The sequence below is a fragment of the Crotalus tigris genome, unplaced genomic scaffold (assembly GCF_016545835.1).
Source record: "Crotalus tigris isolate CLP2741 ecotype Arizona unplaced genomic scaffold, ASM1654583v1 scf7180000023724.639413, whole genome shotgun sequence".
In the NCBI taxonomy this organism is placed as follows: Eukaryota; Metazoa; Chordata; class Lepidosauria; order Squamata; family Viperidae; genus Crotalus; species Crotalus tigris.
The window spans coordinates 384,091-403,244 of NW_024100142.1; the positions used below are offsets into that span (position 1 = coordinate 384,091).

The following is a 19,154-nucleotide window of genomic DNA, read 5'->3' on the forward strand; positions in this document are numbered from 1 at the left end:
TAAAATAATGGGTAAAGTCATAAATTGCCAAAGAAACATCTAGTAAAAGCAAAAGTGTTTCCATATAAAATACATTGTCATGCTGGAATGACAACACTTATACATACAGTGAGGCATATTTATTATTCTTTGTACCAGTTGTGTAGGTCCAAAGATTTCCTGAGCATGTGAAAGACATTTCTCTTGCTCTTTATAGATGCTGACATTAATTACCTATTGTCATATGTATGACATTTTGTTAACTGTTGTGCAAATAGTGAAATACTAAGTGTTACAAAATTGTGGGCTGCAGAGTAGGTATTTTAGAAAGAAGTCAAACTGTCACATTCAAAAGGGGGGGAGTTGGAACATGTATGTTTTATTTTAAAAGCAGGGGCTTCTTTTATACAAAGAAAATAAGGATTTCTCAAGTATAATTTCTTTGCCAGCTCAAAAGTTTCATCCAGTTTATCAACTAATCTTTAAAACAAATATTCGTATAAATTCAGAAACATGGCATAAAAATGCCAGTAATCTTATTTAGGAACTGATAATACACTACCATATAACTTCTGGAACTTAATTCCAGGTCAGATAAAGAAAGGTTTCCCTGAGATTAAGTATTCTTTAAAGGATCTGTTAAAAATTATGAGGAGGGATAATTTAAAATCTCATTGGCAAGATTCTCCTTCCAGGGATTCACCAATAAAAGATAATTTTGACAGACTGCCATCAAGGTGAACTTCTTGACATCTGACTAATCCTCATCTTCTCAGAGCCACTGCCTTCAGTCCAACTCTAGGAAAGTAAAATGCAAGACTTTCTGTGTGAACCTTGGCACCTAGCAGGTGGTACGCGACCATCCTAGAAAAGTGGTAGCAGGGGAGGGGAATGAGCTGAACTGGTGGCAGCACCGCACAAGCCTGAGCGAGAGACGGCTGGAGCTGCAGGGCTGCTGCAGGGCTGCTGGCTCAGTGGAAGCACCAGGATCAGTGCCGCTTTCCAGCTGATCGGTGCTTCGGGGCTGTCAGGGCTCAGTGGAAGTGCCAGGCTCAGCGCCAGGCTCCAACTGGAGCACTGAAGAAGCACCAATCAGCTGGAAAGCAGCACTGATCCTGGTGCTTCTGCTGAGCCCAGAAGAAGTGCCGATCAGCTGAAATGTTGCAGCATCTCCAGGTTTTGTGATTTATATTCAGATGCTTGGCAACTGATTCATATTTTTGATGGTCACAGTGTCCCATGGTCATGTGAAGTGACCAAAAGTCTGGAACCAAATGGGGACTCTAATGTGATCACCATTTTAAACTAATGTTGCTGGAAACATCCATAGGATTATTTTGAGACCTTAACATGTGGGTTTATATTCATAACTTTTGGTGTGCCCAAGGTGGGTCAAGTTATTCTGGCACATTTCGGACCCGAAAACATTGTAAGTTAATGGTTTTGAGGAGATAACCACTGCCGTTTTACCCTGCCTGAGGCCAACGGCTGAATACAAAGTAGGTTACAAGAGAAATTCCAGCTACATCTATCTAACTTCCAACTTCGCTTTAAAAAATCTGCAATCGCGCAGTGATTAGAACAATCGTAATAGATACTGAAACGAGGAAGTTTACCAAATGTACTGAAAAACCACATAAAATTGAGATCGGATTTACATTCTGAATTTAAAGTGAAAGTGAACCAGCGTCTCGAACAGCAGAGAAAGCAAAGCGAGCTCAGGCACACTTCATAAGCGCCTCTTAAAATATGGAGCGAAATGCTAACAAATAGGAACCACAACCACTATTCAGTGGAGTGTCAAAATTACACAACTACTTCCTTTCACACCCTTCCAAGGACCAAACTAATGTGAAAAGTGGAAGGTAGATGTTCAAGCCACTCCTTTTATTTAACATGACTCGCTTACGTCGCGCCTGCACCGATTTTGGCATGGGCTTGCAGCGTGTGGGAAGGATTAGGTTAGTAAAGCTACGAGTTTAGGAGCTCTTCTTTGGGAGGAAGTGGTGCCGTTTTAGTGGGCTTCAGCTCTATGCAGTTTTGAAACGGATTGATCTGTTGCAAGGCTCCAATCCTCAACGATACTTTGGAATATTTCCAAGAGCACTTCCAATGTCGAATAAACAAGCGCAAAGAATCACATTGTAAGTCACAAGGTTCGTTTTTTCAGTCACTGTTTAATTTTGGCACCTCCCATTCCCGGGGGAAAAAAGTGCGAATCTAAATCTTTGCTGCGTCTCAGGGTGAACAATGTATCTTAATAGAACGGCTGAAAAAGAAGGGAAGTGGCGACTGAGGGTGGAACTGCTTATTTCCCACCTCTTGCAAGAGGGTGGGAGTCGGGTGAAGGGACGAAGACTGGCACCATTATATATTGTTTATTTTCTGTTTCATATCTGTGATTGGCTGAGGAGTCCCAACGATTTAGGCGCCTGTCTCTGGCCTTGGTGGGATACGGTGAGCAGATGCCCTCCTTCCGTTCTTAAGAAACCTTTCTAACGATCCACATACGACCCTCATACTCTCCTGGCTCTTCATACTGCACTGTTTTCTCCTCCCCGCTCACCGATTTATCTTCCATTCTTTGCTTTCGTTTTTGTTTTCTCCTTTTTTAAAAAACTATCCTTCCTTCCTTCAATTTCTTGTTGGGCCATTATGAGGATTCAAAATCATCTTATTTCTTTCTGACTTCTTTCCCCACTTCTTTTAGATGAGTAATTTTTAATATACGTTGTTTTGCAGCAAAGAGTTTTGATATTTTAACACCATTATGCTAACCAGAAAAAGGCCCTGCTGGGCAAACGAGAACTTTGGTGAATTTCCTATTTGCTTAGAAGCAACCAATGAGGGAGTGCTGATATTTCTTGTGAAGCAAATTCATTAATTTGTACTATTCAGATTGAATAGTGGAATAAAAAGTTAGCTCCAAGAAGGCAATCTGTTAGCTACTGTTTGTAATTACATTTCTCAAATATGAACAAGAACTCATATTAAAGCATACACTATGCAACTAATGAAGCCTAGGATGCTGTGCATACATAATTCTCACAATTTATAATTAGATCTGTTGTGCAAAACCTAAACATTGGCTTAATGGAAAAATCTTTAACAGCAGTTAAGTAAGTAAGTTGTATAAAACCAGCTTGGTTCCTTGTTTTTTTTTTCTATCTCATTGGCAGGCACATTTGTTAGCTGACTCCCTTCTGGCCTTTCTTCAGCAATTTGATAGAAACTTTTCACAGTATTATTGACGGTTAATATTTTGAAGTTACCATATATGTTATCATATATATTTTAAGTTATTATATATGTTAAAGATAAAGTGAGTGAAGCTGATACAAACAATGTTGTATAGTAGAGCACTTAATTAGATATGCAGTCTGAATTTCTAAACAATCTTGGGAAAAAATGTGAGCTGTGTTTGCATTATATATACCGGTAATAGTTGTTTTATTTTGAATATAAACTGAGTTGTTTCAAGTATAGACAGTTACAAATGATAAAACAGAATCAATTATTTACTGTGTTTCATAAAATATGGAGGAGAAATTCAAATTATCTATCTACTTAGCTACTTATCTCAAATTATCTACTTAGCTAATTTTTTTATTGTTGTGAGCTGCTCACAGTTGTGTTTAAGATGGAAGGCCATGAAAAACTTTTAAATAAACAAACAAAACCTTGAAGATGGGCAACTTATAAATTTAGGATCAACTAAAAAGCATAAAATAGAGTACAATTTTCAAATTAATCAATCAATTCTTTGTCAAAGGGATAATACAAAAATGAAAAGTCCAGAAATTAAGTCAGATGCTTGTCATGAAGTAATTAAAAATTAATTTCACAAAAGAAATGGGCTGAATTCAGTAGATGATGGCAGTATTAGTGTAAGGTTACAATTAGCATTCAGGAACAAAATAAATGTTTCCTCTGAAATAATTAGTTTTCAGTGTGTTTTGTGACATGAGTGAAGTCCACAAGCTTCCGACCTGGCAGAAAGTATAATTTAGAAAAATTATAGTTTTTGTATCAGCAGAAATGGAACATAATTTAAGGTAGTTCATTAGGTTACAAACAGTCAGACTAAATTCTATCTAAAGTTGCAAAGAAACTGACACTTCAAAATGAGAGCCCTCTTAAATAGAAGAAAATTCTTTTCCTTGAATGTTAACTTTATCCTAGGAATCAATCATTTTTCCAGAAAGATTGCCAGGCACAGTACAATGCAATTCATTACAACATAATTAAATAGTTAATATATAATTTTGTATATAAATGAACTTTGGAAAAAAATTAATTGAAAGGGATTGTTTTTGCAAAGTGGGATAGATTCAGAAAAGAATCCTTTTGAAATAATTTGTATTTATTTGTGTTATTCAATTTTTGCCAACATGTTTGAGTTAGAAGAATTTGTTGGAGCCATGCTTAGCAAGTTTCCTTCTGCTATAAAACCAGTTTCCCATTTTTTTGAATTCAGGCAGAAGAGTTAAAATGTTATCCCATTCAGAAGAATTTTTGATAAAAATTTGGGGAAATTTTTTACAGTATTATGTGCATTGCAACATCCCTTTTCTTCATTTTCCCATTCTCTTATCAATTTTGCTTCTGCAAAGTGTGGTGTAATTAAGGAACCAATCTTCATAGAGCAAATTTGAGTATCTGACAATGGCTGGGATCTTTATCCTTAGCAAATGCTACAAACTGTCCTAGCACTCCTGATGGATAGCCCAACTGGAATCTTTGGGAGTAATTCTGAAATCTGTCTTTCTCTTTTATCAGATAAATGTCACTTAAAGTTCCATCCAAGAAATTTTTTTCCAAAAAAAATGGATCCCCGGCCTTCTAACTATTGAAAGAAGTAGAATCTATAAAATAATAATACTTAGATCATGATCTATGTGATCTAGCAATATTTTTTTAAAAGCATAATGATAAAAGAACCTTTTCTGGAAAACTCAGGTGTTTTCTCCCCCTCTCCTCAACTTTGTATCTCTGTGTGTGGGCATCTTCAAGTCCATGTTGACTTCTGATAACTGCAGCTTTCTTAACAAGACTTGGGAAGTGATTTGCGATTCCCTTTTTCCTAGGGCTGAGAGTGTGTAACTTCCCAAGGTCACCTAGCTGGTTTTATGTTTAATGCAGGACTAGAATTCATGGTCTCCTGATTTCCAGGCCAATGCCTTAACCACTATGCCAAATTGGATTTCTTTTCTCCCATTAATGTATAGCAAATCTGAGACTAGTCTTAAGACTGGAGATGAATACTCACTTTTAAAAAGGTCAAGATGATTCAAGTGTTCCTTCATTTCTTTTTAAGTTATTGCTAGTTCTCATCAATACAATCAACCCTCAACCCAGAAAACCACTGGATAATTTTGGGTTAGTCACTTTCCTTCAGTATAACCTATCTCACAGAGTTGATGTTGTGGGGAAAAAATAGGAGGACGGAATACTATATTTACCATCTTGAGCCCCTGTATAAAAATACAAGATATAAATCTATTTAATAAATTACATGAAAAACTATGATATATTTAATAACAGTTCTTCATTTTTCAAAGTGTTTCTGCTGTTCTAACAATTATTTATTTGAACTTAAAACATCTGTGTGCCACTGACAGGACTGAATTAGATGACCTAATTACATCAATTTTACTATTCCACAGATTGATAAACTCAGGCTGGATGTACGGTAGTTTATGTATTAACAAAATTCCACAGTTAACTGAGCTTAAGACCATAAAGCAGTAGCATTATCACAATTCAGCATCACATAGTTGGATGCGATAAATTCCTGGGATGTGGGGGAAGCTTTAGAAGGGAAAGATATTACTGGCGAAATCACTGATTTTAAATATGCTTTTCAAGACTGTCTGTCCTAAACTCAGGAATGAAGTGCTGCTTTATAGAATCAAAAGTCCTTTTTCTGCTCTGATTTGTTAATGCTGCTTGTTTGCACCAGAGCCACAGTGTTTATGTACAATGGATCAAGCCCTCTTGTGGTTCAAGAACCTGTTTACTACAAAGGAGGCAGAAGAAAGCAAATCGATTATGCAGAAAAATTCATATGCTGAGAATGAAGCATCCTGTTATGCCAGCATTAATAGAGCAGATGCTTCTGAGGTGTCTTGTGTTCCTTGTGGTAACCACACCAGTCGAGCTTTTGTCACTTGTCCTACTTGCCAAGGCACTGGAAGAATCCCCCGAGGTAGGTATATTTTCAAGACTTGTTTTGCAGAGGTGATCTGGCCTTGTTGATTGATGTCTAATTATGTCTGTTTTCTATATTGTTTAACCAAGGGATGCATTAACTGGGCTTAATAAAACTGGTCTATAAAGCTGCTTTGGTCTGATTAAGATTGCTGCAGACAGACAGGCAGTTCTCATGTAGCTTCTTTGCAGTGAAAGTAGCCAGACCCGTACGTATATCATGCTTTGCATGTGAGGAGGCTTTTATTAAATTGACAGATTCTGGCAGTTTTTTCCTAATTTTCTCTCTCTTCTGCTGTCTTCCTTCTAGAGCAGGAGCAACAGCTAGTGGCTCTCATTCCATATGGAGACCAGCGGCTGAAGCCTAGACGGACGTAAGCACATCTTTTTCTGCTGAACAAATTTTTCCTCATTTTTTCTTCTGCCTCTTCATAGTGGAGTTATCCCCATTTGTTAGACACTGCTATCAGTGATTGCTGTGTATGTTGAGGTGGGAGGAAATTCTGCTATCACTAACTGCCTGTGATCTGTTTTGGCAGGAAGCTGTATGTATTTCTCACAGTAGCCATTTCCCTGCTGACAACTTGTCTCATGATGTACTTCCTGTTCCCACGTTCAGTTGCTGTGCTCCCCTCAGGTCTCAATGCCTCCACCATCTCTTTTGACAATTCTACTTCCAGCATCATCCTGAATATGACTGTAAGTTCAAGGAACAGATTGAAAGAAGAGTGAGTTGGGGAGAGACATGGACCAGATTCATTTTATGGATTTTTTAAAAATTCATCTGAAATTGAATATAATTTGTGTGGTGGCTTTAAGAAGCAGGGAGAGAATATTGCAGGGCCACAAACTGAAAAATGTGTCAATTTTGATCTGGAAGCCTCTCTTTTGTCCAGTTTCTATAACATGTAGTTTCTCATTTTTCAGGGAAAGCTTAGAGATAATTTTTGTCAGAAGAATATATTAAGAGTGAATATTGGTGGGTAGAATAGTTGTTGGGATAAACTTTGCCCCCAAATTAAATCTTAGTTCTTTAAAACAAAAGAATAGATGACTAAATGAGATTAAAAGGAATTTAGTCAGTCCCTATTTCTTTTAACCCAGAGCAAGTACTTCATTAGGTTTTCTGTGTGAGCATGGTTCAGTTTCTTTTTAATCAAAACTTGAAACCTGTGAATAGATAGATTCTTCTTCAAAGAGAAGAAACATTATGTATCACAGTGCAAGTTCCAAAAATCTTGTGTCTGGCCACATGGTCTCTTTTTTTAAATGCTTATTTTATAATGTTTTATCTTCAATATATTATGGCTTAATATAGCTTGTTTTTTAAGGAGAAGATTTTTAAACTAAAATGAAATAAATGACCTAGTGCAATGTCTGAATTCAGCATATATGATCGAAGAAAAGGATTATACATAAGGAAAAAAACTCAGATACTGTGACACAATTTTTTTAAGGGATTTGTGTGGCTCTTGATAGTACATTCCAGAAGATATTTTGCAAGGCACAATAAAATAAATACATGGTTAATAATACATCAAGAATTTGTTTCCTACTCAGAAGGGCTAAGGCATGAACAAGGACTTCAGTATTTGTTGAACTCTTAGATCATGGCTAACAAACCTTCTGACAAAAGGAAAATCTAAACATTTGCTCAGAATTTGTCCTGCAATCAAAACATAGGAAAGAAAAAAACCCTCAGCATTAGCAAGCAATAATGCAATTTATTTTTTCAGCCTTGAACAACAATATTTTTCTAAAAAGTAAATATTTTGAGTACTCCATATAATGGAGTCTAAAATAATGTGCCAGAATGCAAAGAAATGTATTCATCCAAAGAAAATTATAATTTAATTCTTGCAGCCAAGATGATGCTCTTCAGACATTGCAGACTATGGCACCCATCATCCCAAGTTAGCATGACCTGTTGATTAGGTATAGAAAACTGTAGCCTAAAACATCTGAAGAGCTTTAAATTGCCTGTACCTGATGAAAATACCAGAATCTGAATATATCTTTTAGGAAAGAAAAAAAAATCCATTCATTAAATTCATATTTTTCTTTTGGAGAAGAAGAAAGACATTGAACTTAATTATTTTTATATATGGAATAAAATATAGTACATATCATCTATTATATTGGAAGACCAATCTTATTGAGTATTTTCAATTATCAACATTATATTCTTATTAATAGGTTAAGTTGTGCAGTAAGCATGTAATATATACCGTACTCTCCTTTTTTAGCAACCACAATACATTCCTTAAATCAGAAGGAAAGAGAGCACTGCATATATGACAGAGAAAGGGAGGGAGGGGGACAAGGGGGGAGAGAAAGAGAGAGAGAGAGAGACTATGAAGATCAGTGGTTGCTGTTCTTTGATGCAGCATAATAACTTCATAATGAGGTACCGGTATATTGTTTAGTTATCTAAAATAATACCAGAGCAAGTGTGCAAAGATGAAATTGCAGTTCCCATAAAGCTTTCTTTCCTCCCTCCCTCTCTCAGTGCCATAACCTCTGCACAGTCATATCATCAGCACAACTTGTACAGAAACTCAGCAGTATACCACACCCAAACATAAAAAATGCATTTTGCAGACAAACTTTCAAAACAGCATTATGCTACCAATAAATAAGCACAATATTATTTCATGTGTAGAAATGCTGATTGCAAATGAATGTGCTAAAGAACATGGAAAGGACAAAGCAGCTAATCTTCTATAAGCCTTCATCTCATGGATAAAATGAAATTGGTCAAAAAGAAGATGTTCTTTATTTAGCTTGGTTAGTGTTGTTCTGTACCTAAAAGAAGCAGGGAATGCAAAAGCATCTGCCACGATCCACAGCTTGGAAGTGTCACAATAATTCTTAGCAGTTGTCCTGCATGCACCAAATATAAAAACATGTCAATTCCATGTTCTGAATAGATTCTTGAATGCTAGTAGAACTGGCTCCTGTGGCTCTTAAAAAGATAGATTGAGCCAAATTAAAGAGCAATATACAGTGAGTCATAGAAAAACCTATATCCTGGGCCAACTTGCTACTTGTCCAGATCACTGTCACACAATCATGGTCTTCTTTCCTTTTGCATTCAACCATTCATCCCCATAAAAGTAAATGGCTATTTATTATAGATATGCTTTACTGTTTAAGATATGAACCACGGGCTGCACAGCACTTCAGATTTGATTTCAAAAAAGTACTTGCATGATCTTGGGAAGACAATTGCAGATATGGACTGTGTTTAAGCACCTGTGCACTTTTGAATTAAAACTGAAACTTTGCACAAACCTGGAAACCATACAATGTTTCATGTTTTGTATTATATTTTAAAAAGTAGTAGCAGCAGAGGCCGAATAAGACCCTCTTAAGGTGAAAAGTTCAGGAGGATCCTTTTATGAATGAGAACAATGTGTACCAATTTACGACTTTTTTCTCATCACCTATCCTCTTTCTCTTTAGAATATATTAAATGTGACAAACAGCAATTTTTATCCTGTGTATGTGGCTCAGCTTGATATTGAAGTCTTGCATAAAACAGTGGTGATTGGGAAAAAAACAGTGATGACTCAGTTGGATATTAGGCCTTTGCAGAGTGCCCAGGTGAGACTTGAAGGAATTTACTAATTTCTCTGCAGAACACAAACATGAATATACTTTGCAGTAACTTTCTCTTTTTGATATATTTTAGATCCTTTATAGTGTCTCTAGTACAATCATGGATACCAACACTTAGTAAGTATATCTCTAAGAAATGATCCTGCATTCAGCTGATTCATTTTAAAATAATGTTGTCAAAACTGAACTTTTACTTGTTTTGACAATTATATATCTGTCTTTTAATCAATGAGTTGATAGATTTATATGTTACAGAATTAATAGAGAAGCTTTTAAAAATATTTGAAGGAAGGATTCTTTTTCTTTTTTAGATTTAAAAAGAAATTCTAATTCTAGAATATCGTCCATAATGCTATTTTTCCCTGATGAATTTTGGCAATACAGAATTGATTATCCCCACTGCAGTAATTTAACATAGTCAAAAGCATTTCAGATGAACTTGAAATCCAACAGTATTGTAAAGTTGAAGATTTAAAAAATATTATTTAATTTGGCTAAAAATTGCTTTTATAACATTCTGACATAATGCCAATTCCATGCTTAGTCAAGAAAATAATAATCCTTAGTTGCAACAAAATCAACTGTTAAGATTTTACATGGATACACCTGCAGTTCTCCAGAATCTAGAATTGTTTTCCTCCTTACTCCCACCATGGCAGCATTAAAATACTTGACATCTATGTATAACTTGGCTGGAAATTATGCCATCATATAAAAAAACCTTTTCACATTTTAATCCCTTCCTCTTTGTTCCTCTTTGATGGATTTATATTTTCTTACTGAAGCATTGGTCCCTATTGGGGGATTACCTCGCTTTGTTTCTTGTCCCTATTGCTAGAAAAGCAAGCACGTCCCCCCCTTGGTGCATCTTTAAGGATATATTGATTCCATTGATACACTGATATATTTCACTTCAACTCTTGTACAGTACTTGATAGTTTCCCATCTGATGTCTTCATGGGTCAAGTAAAGAAGCAAACATGGTTTTATCGTTATTCTTAATACTTGAATTAAAAGGAAAAGAAAAAACTTGTCCATTTCACCCGATTAAAGGATAAATGATAAGAGAACACCATTTCAGTATGTCATCCAAAAGCTTGTAAAAACTAAAGCAAGCTTCACCAATTCATATTTATTTCTGCCCCTTGGATATAAGGGGAAACTAGCAAACTCTAATCAAGTTCACTTGGTTAAAAAAAAAAAGGTCCATCTTTAACCAATCCATCTGTGAATTGTTTAAAAATGCCTAGCCTTTCACATTTTCACTGGAGAACTTACACAGACTAAAAAGTTCAGCCTTTCACCATTCTATAGTCCAGCAACCCAGGATGAAATAGTGGCTGAGGCTTTGTTGAGAATGATATGCATGCCTGCCCTTAAGAGATATTAATGGCCTATTCTTGCCTCAAGGCAGCCTGATTGAGCAGATCAACCCTCAGTGATTTTTCTGGTTATTTTCCCAACATACTTTCATTTATGGATTTCAAGGACTTGAATATACAAATTTCTGGGTGCAAAATATGTCTGTGCCATAGATCAAAACTTTCCATTAATATGGAATATACCCATTTTATTTGTAAAATCTGGAGAAATTAGTCCAATTCAATACACACCATAAAAGAATACTAAAATACAAAATGAATTATACTTAAGATGTGATTTTGCATGTGCCATATAAAAACAGTGAAATTCCCCTTCATTATTTCAGCAAAATTTGCACATGGATCAAAATAAAAGTTCACAATGTTCTTCTGCATATACAGTAAGTCTGATTCTCTTTTCTAAAACTGTTTTGTTTTCCCTTTATGATAGCTAACTCCTGGTCCAGTATTTGCATCTTCTAACGTAAAATCGTGATGGTTGGATGGTTGGTTTAGTCTGTAGGCCAAATATGTCATTCTGCTCAAATGAGGACCATACTTTTAATCAAGAGAATCTTCTCTAATTTAGAGAGCTGTTTCACTCCTCTTGTTTGATCATTTCATCCTATCACTAATCAATGTAATTAATGTAGTTTCTATTGTGTTCCTAGGAATTATATTACACTGGTTCTCTCAGTAATAACTAATAAGCTTCCAGATCTGTTGTTAATTTTACATTCTCTGTCTGTCCCTTATCTATCCCAAAATATACCATTGAGAATAAAGCCTGGGATATAATTTATTGGTAGAGATAACAAGGAGATATCATATTTGTAAACATTTTATTATTACTGAATTCTTATTTTTCTCTCCCACAGAGGTACCCTGACTTGTTCCTATCTCTCTCATTCAGAGCAACTCTCCTTTGAAAAGTATCAGTATGTGGATTGCAGAGATGGTGTCCTACTGTCTTTATTCTAAAGTCTCTCATGGCTACAGTAGAGCCCTGGAGGAACTTCTTTTGGCTATGTGTTCAGTCCCCTTCAGTGAAATTGCAGTAGCATGAAGCTTCTGGGGATTTGTGGGAAGAAACTGAAACTTTGATTCTTTATTGCCAGTTCTACAAAACAGGAAGATAGATCTGGTACCACATTCCTTTTAAGATAGCATGTAATGATGCTGATGGATTAGCTTCATTTTAAAAGAACAGCAGACCGGAATGCAAGGAGAACATGCTAACATAAGAGAGTTATACCTCATATTGGAATTTGAGTGGACTTAGGCTGCATGGATCACCAAGTGGCTGTTGAATTTGTACTGATATCATTTATTTTGGAGGTTATTGCTTGGAGCTGGGATCTCTAAACACAATGAAACTTGCCATTGTAGACTTTATTGGAAAGCTGGGAGCATTCTCCTTTTCCCAGAACTATTTTCTCCTATATTCATATAGCAGGAGAAAATTTTGAACTTTTTGAAGGAGACACCACTGAATTAAGGTTGTGCCTTTTCTCCCACTAGATTTTTCTCTGTTCATTAGTTAATCTCTTTTATAAATTGTAGGAAGAAAAAAAGGCTCCTGAAGCCAAAATTATGGCTCTGTACAATTTGCTTTTCTAAATCTATTTCTACTATAATTTTATTTTTTTTTTTTTTTGTGAACATTATTAATTTTTTAAAAGCATAAAATACAAAAAAAGGAAAGAAAATATTAAAAGGCTCATCATTTTTGGAGCTAAGAGGGGAATAAAATCCTGAAAACATTTTCTCTTGGACCAGTATGACAGTTCAGATACAAAAAAATAATCTGTAAAAAATGATTATGCATTGATAGAATTGCTGGCCTTTAAATTTAAGTAGGTTTGAAGCAAATATGCAATGTTGCCTAATAATAATATATGGTAGGAAAGACAGGTTGATAAGAAAAACTAATACTTTGGTCACTGGAAAAGGTAGTTACGTAGCCATCTTTTTAAAAAGATATTTGTACAATACCTCCAAAATTCTTTCAAGTTTGGCTTCATTTGATTTTCAGACTACTTAGTGCTGCAATGTAGAGTAAATATCAGGTAGTTTGGAAAATAAGTGTTTTATTGGGATCTAATGAATTTTTCCTGGCTGCACTTCTTATTCTTTTTATTATAGTTAATAGACTAGAGACCCATAGTTATTTATTTTCTTGTTCAGGATGGAGAGGATCAGATTTCCTCTTCATTATTTTTCTGAATAAAACTATTTTGCTACAAATAATCATGGAACAAAATAAGACAATGTATATTTAGACTCTTTCCTTTTAGCTTCTCTGAAACTGGAATTGACTATGGGCAGATTAACAATTATTGACCAGGACTGTGAGATGGGTGCTTAATACTTTTTTTTAAGTATTAAGCACCAACCCTACAGCCTCAGTCAATCAGAAGCAATAAAGTGAGCAGAAGAAAATTTCCAAAAATAAACCATTACAAAATGTTCAACTGGACATATTTCTTGGTGAAAATCTAGAAATAGAGAAGATTTTTTTTTTCTAGATAACACAGCCTGCTTCTGTTTTTAATTTCTGTTTTGAAACTTCTGTTTTAGTTTCATGGGCAATTACAGACTAGCAATGCCTCAGCCAGTGCTAAAGGGCCTAGCATGACAACTTAAATCTGTCCTACCAGATTCTTTCCCAATCTTTTTCAAACCTGTTCCTCAAAACGAAGGAGATAACAGGCAAGTTTGGGTTGTAGTTGGAAGTTTCAGGGAGAAAAAGTTTCACACAAAGGCAGGCACTGTGGGTCTGTGACTCCAGAGAATTTTTATTACACTTTCAGAAGAGTTCCCAGAAGTAAACTTCACTGTATACTCTGGCAGAGTTTTCAGCTCAGACATGTGGCATTGTGTCCTGCAGCACAGTTACAGAACAACATTTCTCCATGCCGTTTTCAGCCGTATTGTTACCACTGTTGTATGTAGTCTAAAGACTAGAAGAGAAAATGCAACCCATTAATCCCTAATCCAACACCCACCCCATCAAACCCAAAGCCATACATTATAGTTGGAATATGTTGGAAGAAAAAAATCTGAAGATGGAAAAGGCATGCCAGTCAGAGGAGAGAGAGGTGATGGGCCATAGAATCACAAAGAATCAAGACCCAGAAAATGCCAGAAGCCTTACAGAGAAGAACAGAGTAGATAAAGGAGAACAGTGGTTCACAACTAGTTCCATTAATATCCTACCTAAAGTTTCAACCCAGAAAAATCCATTGAGATCTACAGCACCAACTATCTGGTGGCGCAGTGGTTAGAATGCAATATTCCCCACAGACTGAAGTTCAATCCTGACAGGTCTCAAGCCTTCCATCCTTCTGAGGTTGGTAAAATGAGGACCCAGATTGTTGGCAATATGTTGACATTGTAAACTGCCCAGAGAGTGCTGTAAAGCACTATGGAGCAATATATAAGTCTTAAATCCTATTGCTGTTGCTATAGCTATTGCTATTTGTGTTGTCGAATGGACCTTGGCAAGAATATGCCTTTATTCCCATTACCTTGATTTCTCAACGCTTCAAGGTGCATTTAAAACTCAGCTAAGGTTCTGCTATGAAATGGGTCAGAAAGGTTGTGGGCACTATTCTAGAAAAAAAAATCCCAAAGTAGATGGACAACAGGGAAGCAGCCATGTTCCCTTTATTTGGGAAGTAAAGAGTGATAAAGCTGAATATCTAAGTTGTCCAATAGCACTTTAAAAAAAAAAACATTCCTGAACTAGATTGGAATGAGTCCCGTGTGAGCTCTGGGGATAAGTCGATCTCCAGCAGCAGATTTTCCATACAGGGGAAAAAAAAAAAACATCCTTTATCTTTGTCATCTTACCGTGTATCTTTTGAGCAGTTTACCACTTTGACTTGGAACATGCTCTGTATTGCACAGGCAACGATCCTGAATGATCTCTGCAAATAAGGAGTGAATTTATTCAGAGGGTGCAGTGTCATAGATCATTCTACGATTACTCTTCATATGTAAGTGACCGCATTGAAAATATAGTAACGATAATCAGAGGTGGAGGTGAGAGTGGGGTAAGATTATATGAAGCCCAGAGAGTGCAATTGTAGCATCTCTCTGAGAAAAGAAAATCTAGTCAATCTAAGCACAACTATCCTATGGAACTTTTGTCATTTTTTTTTACTTTACCTATTGTTGCATGGTGATGTTACGAAGTTTCCTTGCACATCTGTTGTAAGGTCAGCACAAACTATTAGAACATATCTATCAGAACCAGTTTGGTGTAATGGTTAAGGTATAGAAACTAAGAAATTGTGATTTCTAGTCTTGCCTTAGGCATGAAGAGAGCTGGTGACCTTGGACTAGTCACTTCCTCTCAGTCTTAGCGAGGAGACAAGCCATTTTCAAAAATGTTGCCAAGAAAACTGCATGGACTTGTTAAAGCAGTTGCCAAGAATGAAGACTGACTTGAAGGCACAACAACAAATCAGTCCATAGTGGATCAGCGTCATCTTTCAATATCCAAGAAATAAAGTTCTCTTTTTGAAAATGATGTGTGATGTACTTGGTAAACCTTTTCACATGGCATGCTTATCTATAGTTTTATCAAATTAACTAAATTTCCTGGTCTTGTACAGCATACTATATTCCATTACATGACCTCTTACTGGATTCACTAAACATAAGTTACAATGTGGTCCTCTAATGTATTGATTATTGCTGTATTGTGTGAACTCAACCAAATATTAGTTATGTTTAGCTAACTGATCTCAGTGAACTGAATCTTTTCACTTCGCTGATGGGAAGTAAATTTATTAAGTCAATCTCATAATTTCGAATGAAAATTCTAATTTTTGTGTTACTAATGTAAAATATATAAGGTATAGGTAAAATTGTAATTCCAATTATTTTGAAATACGACTTCTATAATCCATTGTGTACTTGTCTAGGGTTTCTGGGAATGCTAGTCCAGATCATCTGGAGAACAATATTTGAGAGTTTATTTTGTAATGGTTAACTAGAGAAGAGAGGTACAGCAAGGTATCTCTTTAAGAAGTTTTAAATTACAATTCTAACACATTTTGCTGTTGGCGCTGCTGATTGTAGCAGAAGGAGCTAGAATCCACAACATCCAGAAGCACTATATTATTTAAACCAGATGTACAGGTATCTTGCTGTGGTATTTGAGTTAATCAAACTCTTCCTTTCCTGTGATGCATCAGTGTTCAGGCTTAGAAGTGTCACTACATACCTAATAATTCTTGTTGGTTTAAATCTCAGAGTGACTGCTTCATAACATAGTAAAACCATGTAATATGGCCCCTTGTTTTAGAAAAGGCTGCTGACTAATCTGCCTTTGAAAATTTTATGCAGAAGCCTTCAGTAAAAGTGGTTGAGAAGATTTACTAACAATTCACAGTTTCTTTGGAAGCTAAAGTAGCTTTTATGTACGGAATGCATTTACTATGATCTTGAAGAACTATCAAAATAACAATTTTGAATAGTCTCTTATAACTTAGAGAAGTAACTCTTAGAGGGCAATTCACACACTTCAAAAGCAGTTATTTTCTATACTGCGCCATACAAATGAAAAGTACAAATATTAACCAACTAGCTTTCTGATTTTTAGCTTACCATCAACTTCTTACCATGTTCTAAAAATTATCATTTTGTTTTTCCACTAGTACTGAAAATGTATTTACTGGTGGAACAGATTCTATAGCAATTTGATCTGTTCTTTAGCATTACCCCAGTATTTGCTAGATTTTTGGACAATGCTCATTAACTTTTGTAACTATTACTCTACAATTCAGCTCATTTCTTTTATTAAGGTCAATTCCTAAAAAGATAGGCGCTAAGACTATCCTTTGTGAAACTTTCCTAGAATGTGGATTAATAATTATAGGTAATGAGACTTAAATTGTTAAAACTAGCATATTGTGCTGAAAAAAAAAAATGTTTATCCTGCAGCTTGTTCAGTCCCATCAGGATGCTACAGTCCATAGTTGGATAACTATATTTTGAATGTCACCATCACAAGTTGTCAATATTCTAAAACTACCTCCAGCCCCAAAAAATTGCCTATCCTTTATTGTACACTGAAAATCCATTCCAGCCTTCCACATTCTCCAGATGGAGTGGGACCAAACCCATATCATCCCAAAGAAGCACACCATCAATGATGATGGATGTTGTTAACTATTATACCTGCAAGTCCATGGCAGTTCAAAAAATATATACTTTAAATTCCTTGGGTATTATTTTCTTAGGGAAAAAGTAAGCATTTTCTTTTGTATTTATCTCCAAAACAATCCCCTTCTATGACATATTTTAAACCCTTTACCTTTTTGTGGCAAATTCTGAGATGTCATGTTGGAGCACAAAAAGACGGTGGAATTTTGGGTGCTCTCCTTTGAAACTTGTTGCTGACTTTCTTCTGAGATTCTGCTCTCCTATGTCCACCCCCCAAAAAACCCCACATGCATGAGAATTGAGAAATTGCATTTCTTAGCAAATGTCTGTTCAACTTCAGATAATGAAATCTAACAGTATCTTTCCTGGTGCTCAGGATGGAATTGCCCACAGGAAGTTGCTAGTCAAAAATATTAGAATGGCAATTTTGATTGCCTATTTGTAGTTGCTGTCTTAAAACCTTTTGGCCCCTTTGTTCTCAATAGATAATGCCCATATCTGCCAGGCTTAATGCCCTATCTGATTCCTTTAATTTAAAAATGAAAATCTGGAATGATGTAAATAAAACATCTCACAGAAAATGGGAAAGCAGTGGAGAGCATTGTGGAGAGAGTGGAGAGATAGACTATAGTTAGTAACCTCATCAATTGACTTCCTGCTAAATGATATTTTAAGTTGGCTATGAGAACTATTTATGAAGATACAATCAATCCTGCAGATTAATGATGCTACTCAAAACATGCTCAGATTCAAATATAGGTAATCAAAATATAGGTAATAGGTAATCATTTTTTAAAAGTTGCCCACTTTTGATAGGGTTGCTTGATATTGAAATGGTACACCCTTCCTAGCCTGCCTTTTGGCCCCTCCATCCTTTCCATATCTTAGAAGCCTCCAGTTCTCAATTCCTCACCTCTATTGTTCTGTTGCTGGTTAATTCTATTTATATATTTCTTTTTTTCCTTTATTTTTTTCATAGATGGTTTTAATTTAAAAAAATGATTTGCTATTTTTTCTGAAACTTTGCTATTTGCTATGATTTGCTATTTTTTCTGAAACTTTTCAGTTTTCTGCATCCCATGTATTTCATTATTCTTTCTTTCTGTGGGCCTCATTTGTTTACCATATGGTTTCTGATTATGTTATTTCTCTTTAGTGCCTGGCACCTGACTTTTCTTTAAGCACCTCTGCCTTCCAGTAAAACATCTGGTGCTTTCCCAGCCCACATCCAAAAATGCCAGGCCAAAAAAAAAAAAAAAAAGAACAGATTTGCCTGATCTGCTTTCAGCAAAGCATATGTATTTTGCTTTGGACAGAGAAGACTTGTCACATCCCTAGAAACAAGACAAGTCACTAAACACCCTGGCATGGCTGGGCCTTTCCAAACCAAAGTGACCAGGGACAAATACTAGTTTAAGTCAGAAGACAGTCTTTCCCTACTTATACCTAACCTAACCAAGAGGCAAATGTATCCAGGCAACATCTTTTTTCTGCCATATTCCCAAGATGTTGGATGTTATCTTAGTTTTATCCATTGCCTCAGTCATCTGTACAGTTACTAAAATATTTCTTTCTTATTCTGACTAGGGTAATGTTAAGGTATATAAAATTGGTCAGGCTTTCTCACTATCTTAGTAATGACAGTGACAGTAAACAAAGCAATAGAGGCAGAAGGAATCTGTAGGAGGTTACAAATGTCAAACTAAACATTTGTAGAAGTTAGAAAACACCAACTCAGCACAATACTCTGGGATGGGGGGAAGGGCTAGTGAGCAAGTCTCATCACTCAAAATAGTTTATGCAGAT

At 35.8% G+C, this 19,154-nt stretch overlaps 1 protein-coding gene across 5 annotated transcripts; it reads left to right on the forward strand.

Annotated features, from left to right (window-relative positions):
* Positions 1–1,163: 1,163 nt before the first annotated feature.
* Positions 1,164–13,418, forward strand: TMEM106A (transmembrane protein 106A). 5 transcript variants are annotated; one of them, XM_039321264.1, is made up of 8 exons: positions 1,164–2,135; positions 5,942–6,187; positions 6,500–6,563; positions 6,729–6,888; positions 9,655–9,795; positions 9,884–9,927; positions 11,519–11,572; positions 12,050–13,418. In XM_039321264.1, exons 2-8 carry the CDS (start codon positions 5,962–5,964, stop codon positions 12,150–12,152), a joined length of 792 nt encoding a protein of 263 aa, XP_039177198.1. In that variant the 5' UTR covers positions 1,164–2,135; positions 5,942–5,961; the 3' UTR covers positions 12,153–13,418. The 5 variants fall into 5 exon arrangements, with proteins under 5 accessions (XP_039177198.1, XP_039177196.1, XP_039177194.1 ...); XM_039321262.1 differs by having other exon boundaries at positions 1,164–2,123; XM_039321260.1 differs by lacking the exon at positions 1,164–2,135 and adding an exon at positions 2,148–2,436 and having other exon boundaries at positions 6,505–6,563; positions 12,085–13,418.
* The last annotated feature ends 5,736 nt before the right edge of the window (positions 13,419–19,154 follow it).

Coding starts and splice junctions, on each gene's coding strand:
- TMEM106A (XM_039321259.1), top strand. CDS start 2,230: ATGTATCTTAATAGAACGGCTGAAAAAGAAGGGAAGTGGCGACTGAGG. Junction 6,564..6,728: donor CGGCTGAAGCCTAGACGGAC/GTAAGCACATCT, acceptor CTGTTTTGGCAG/GAAGCTGTATGTATTTCTCA. Junction 9,928..11,518: donor ATCATGGATACCAACACTTA/GTAAGTATATCT, acceptor TCATTATTTCAG/CAAAATTTGCACATGGATCA.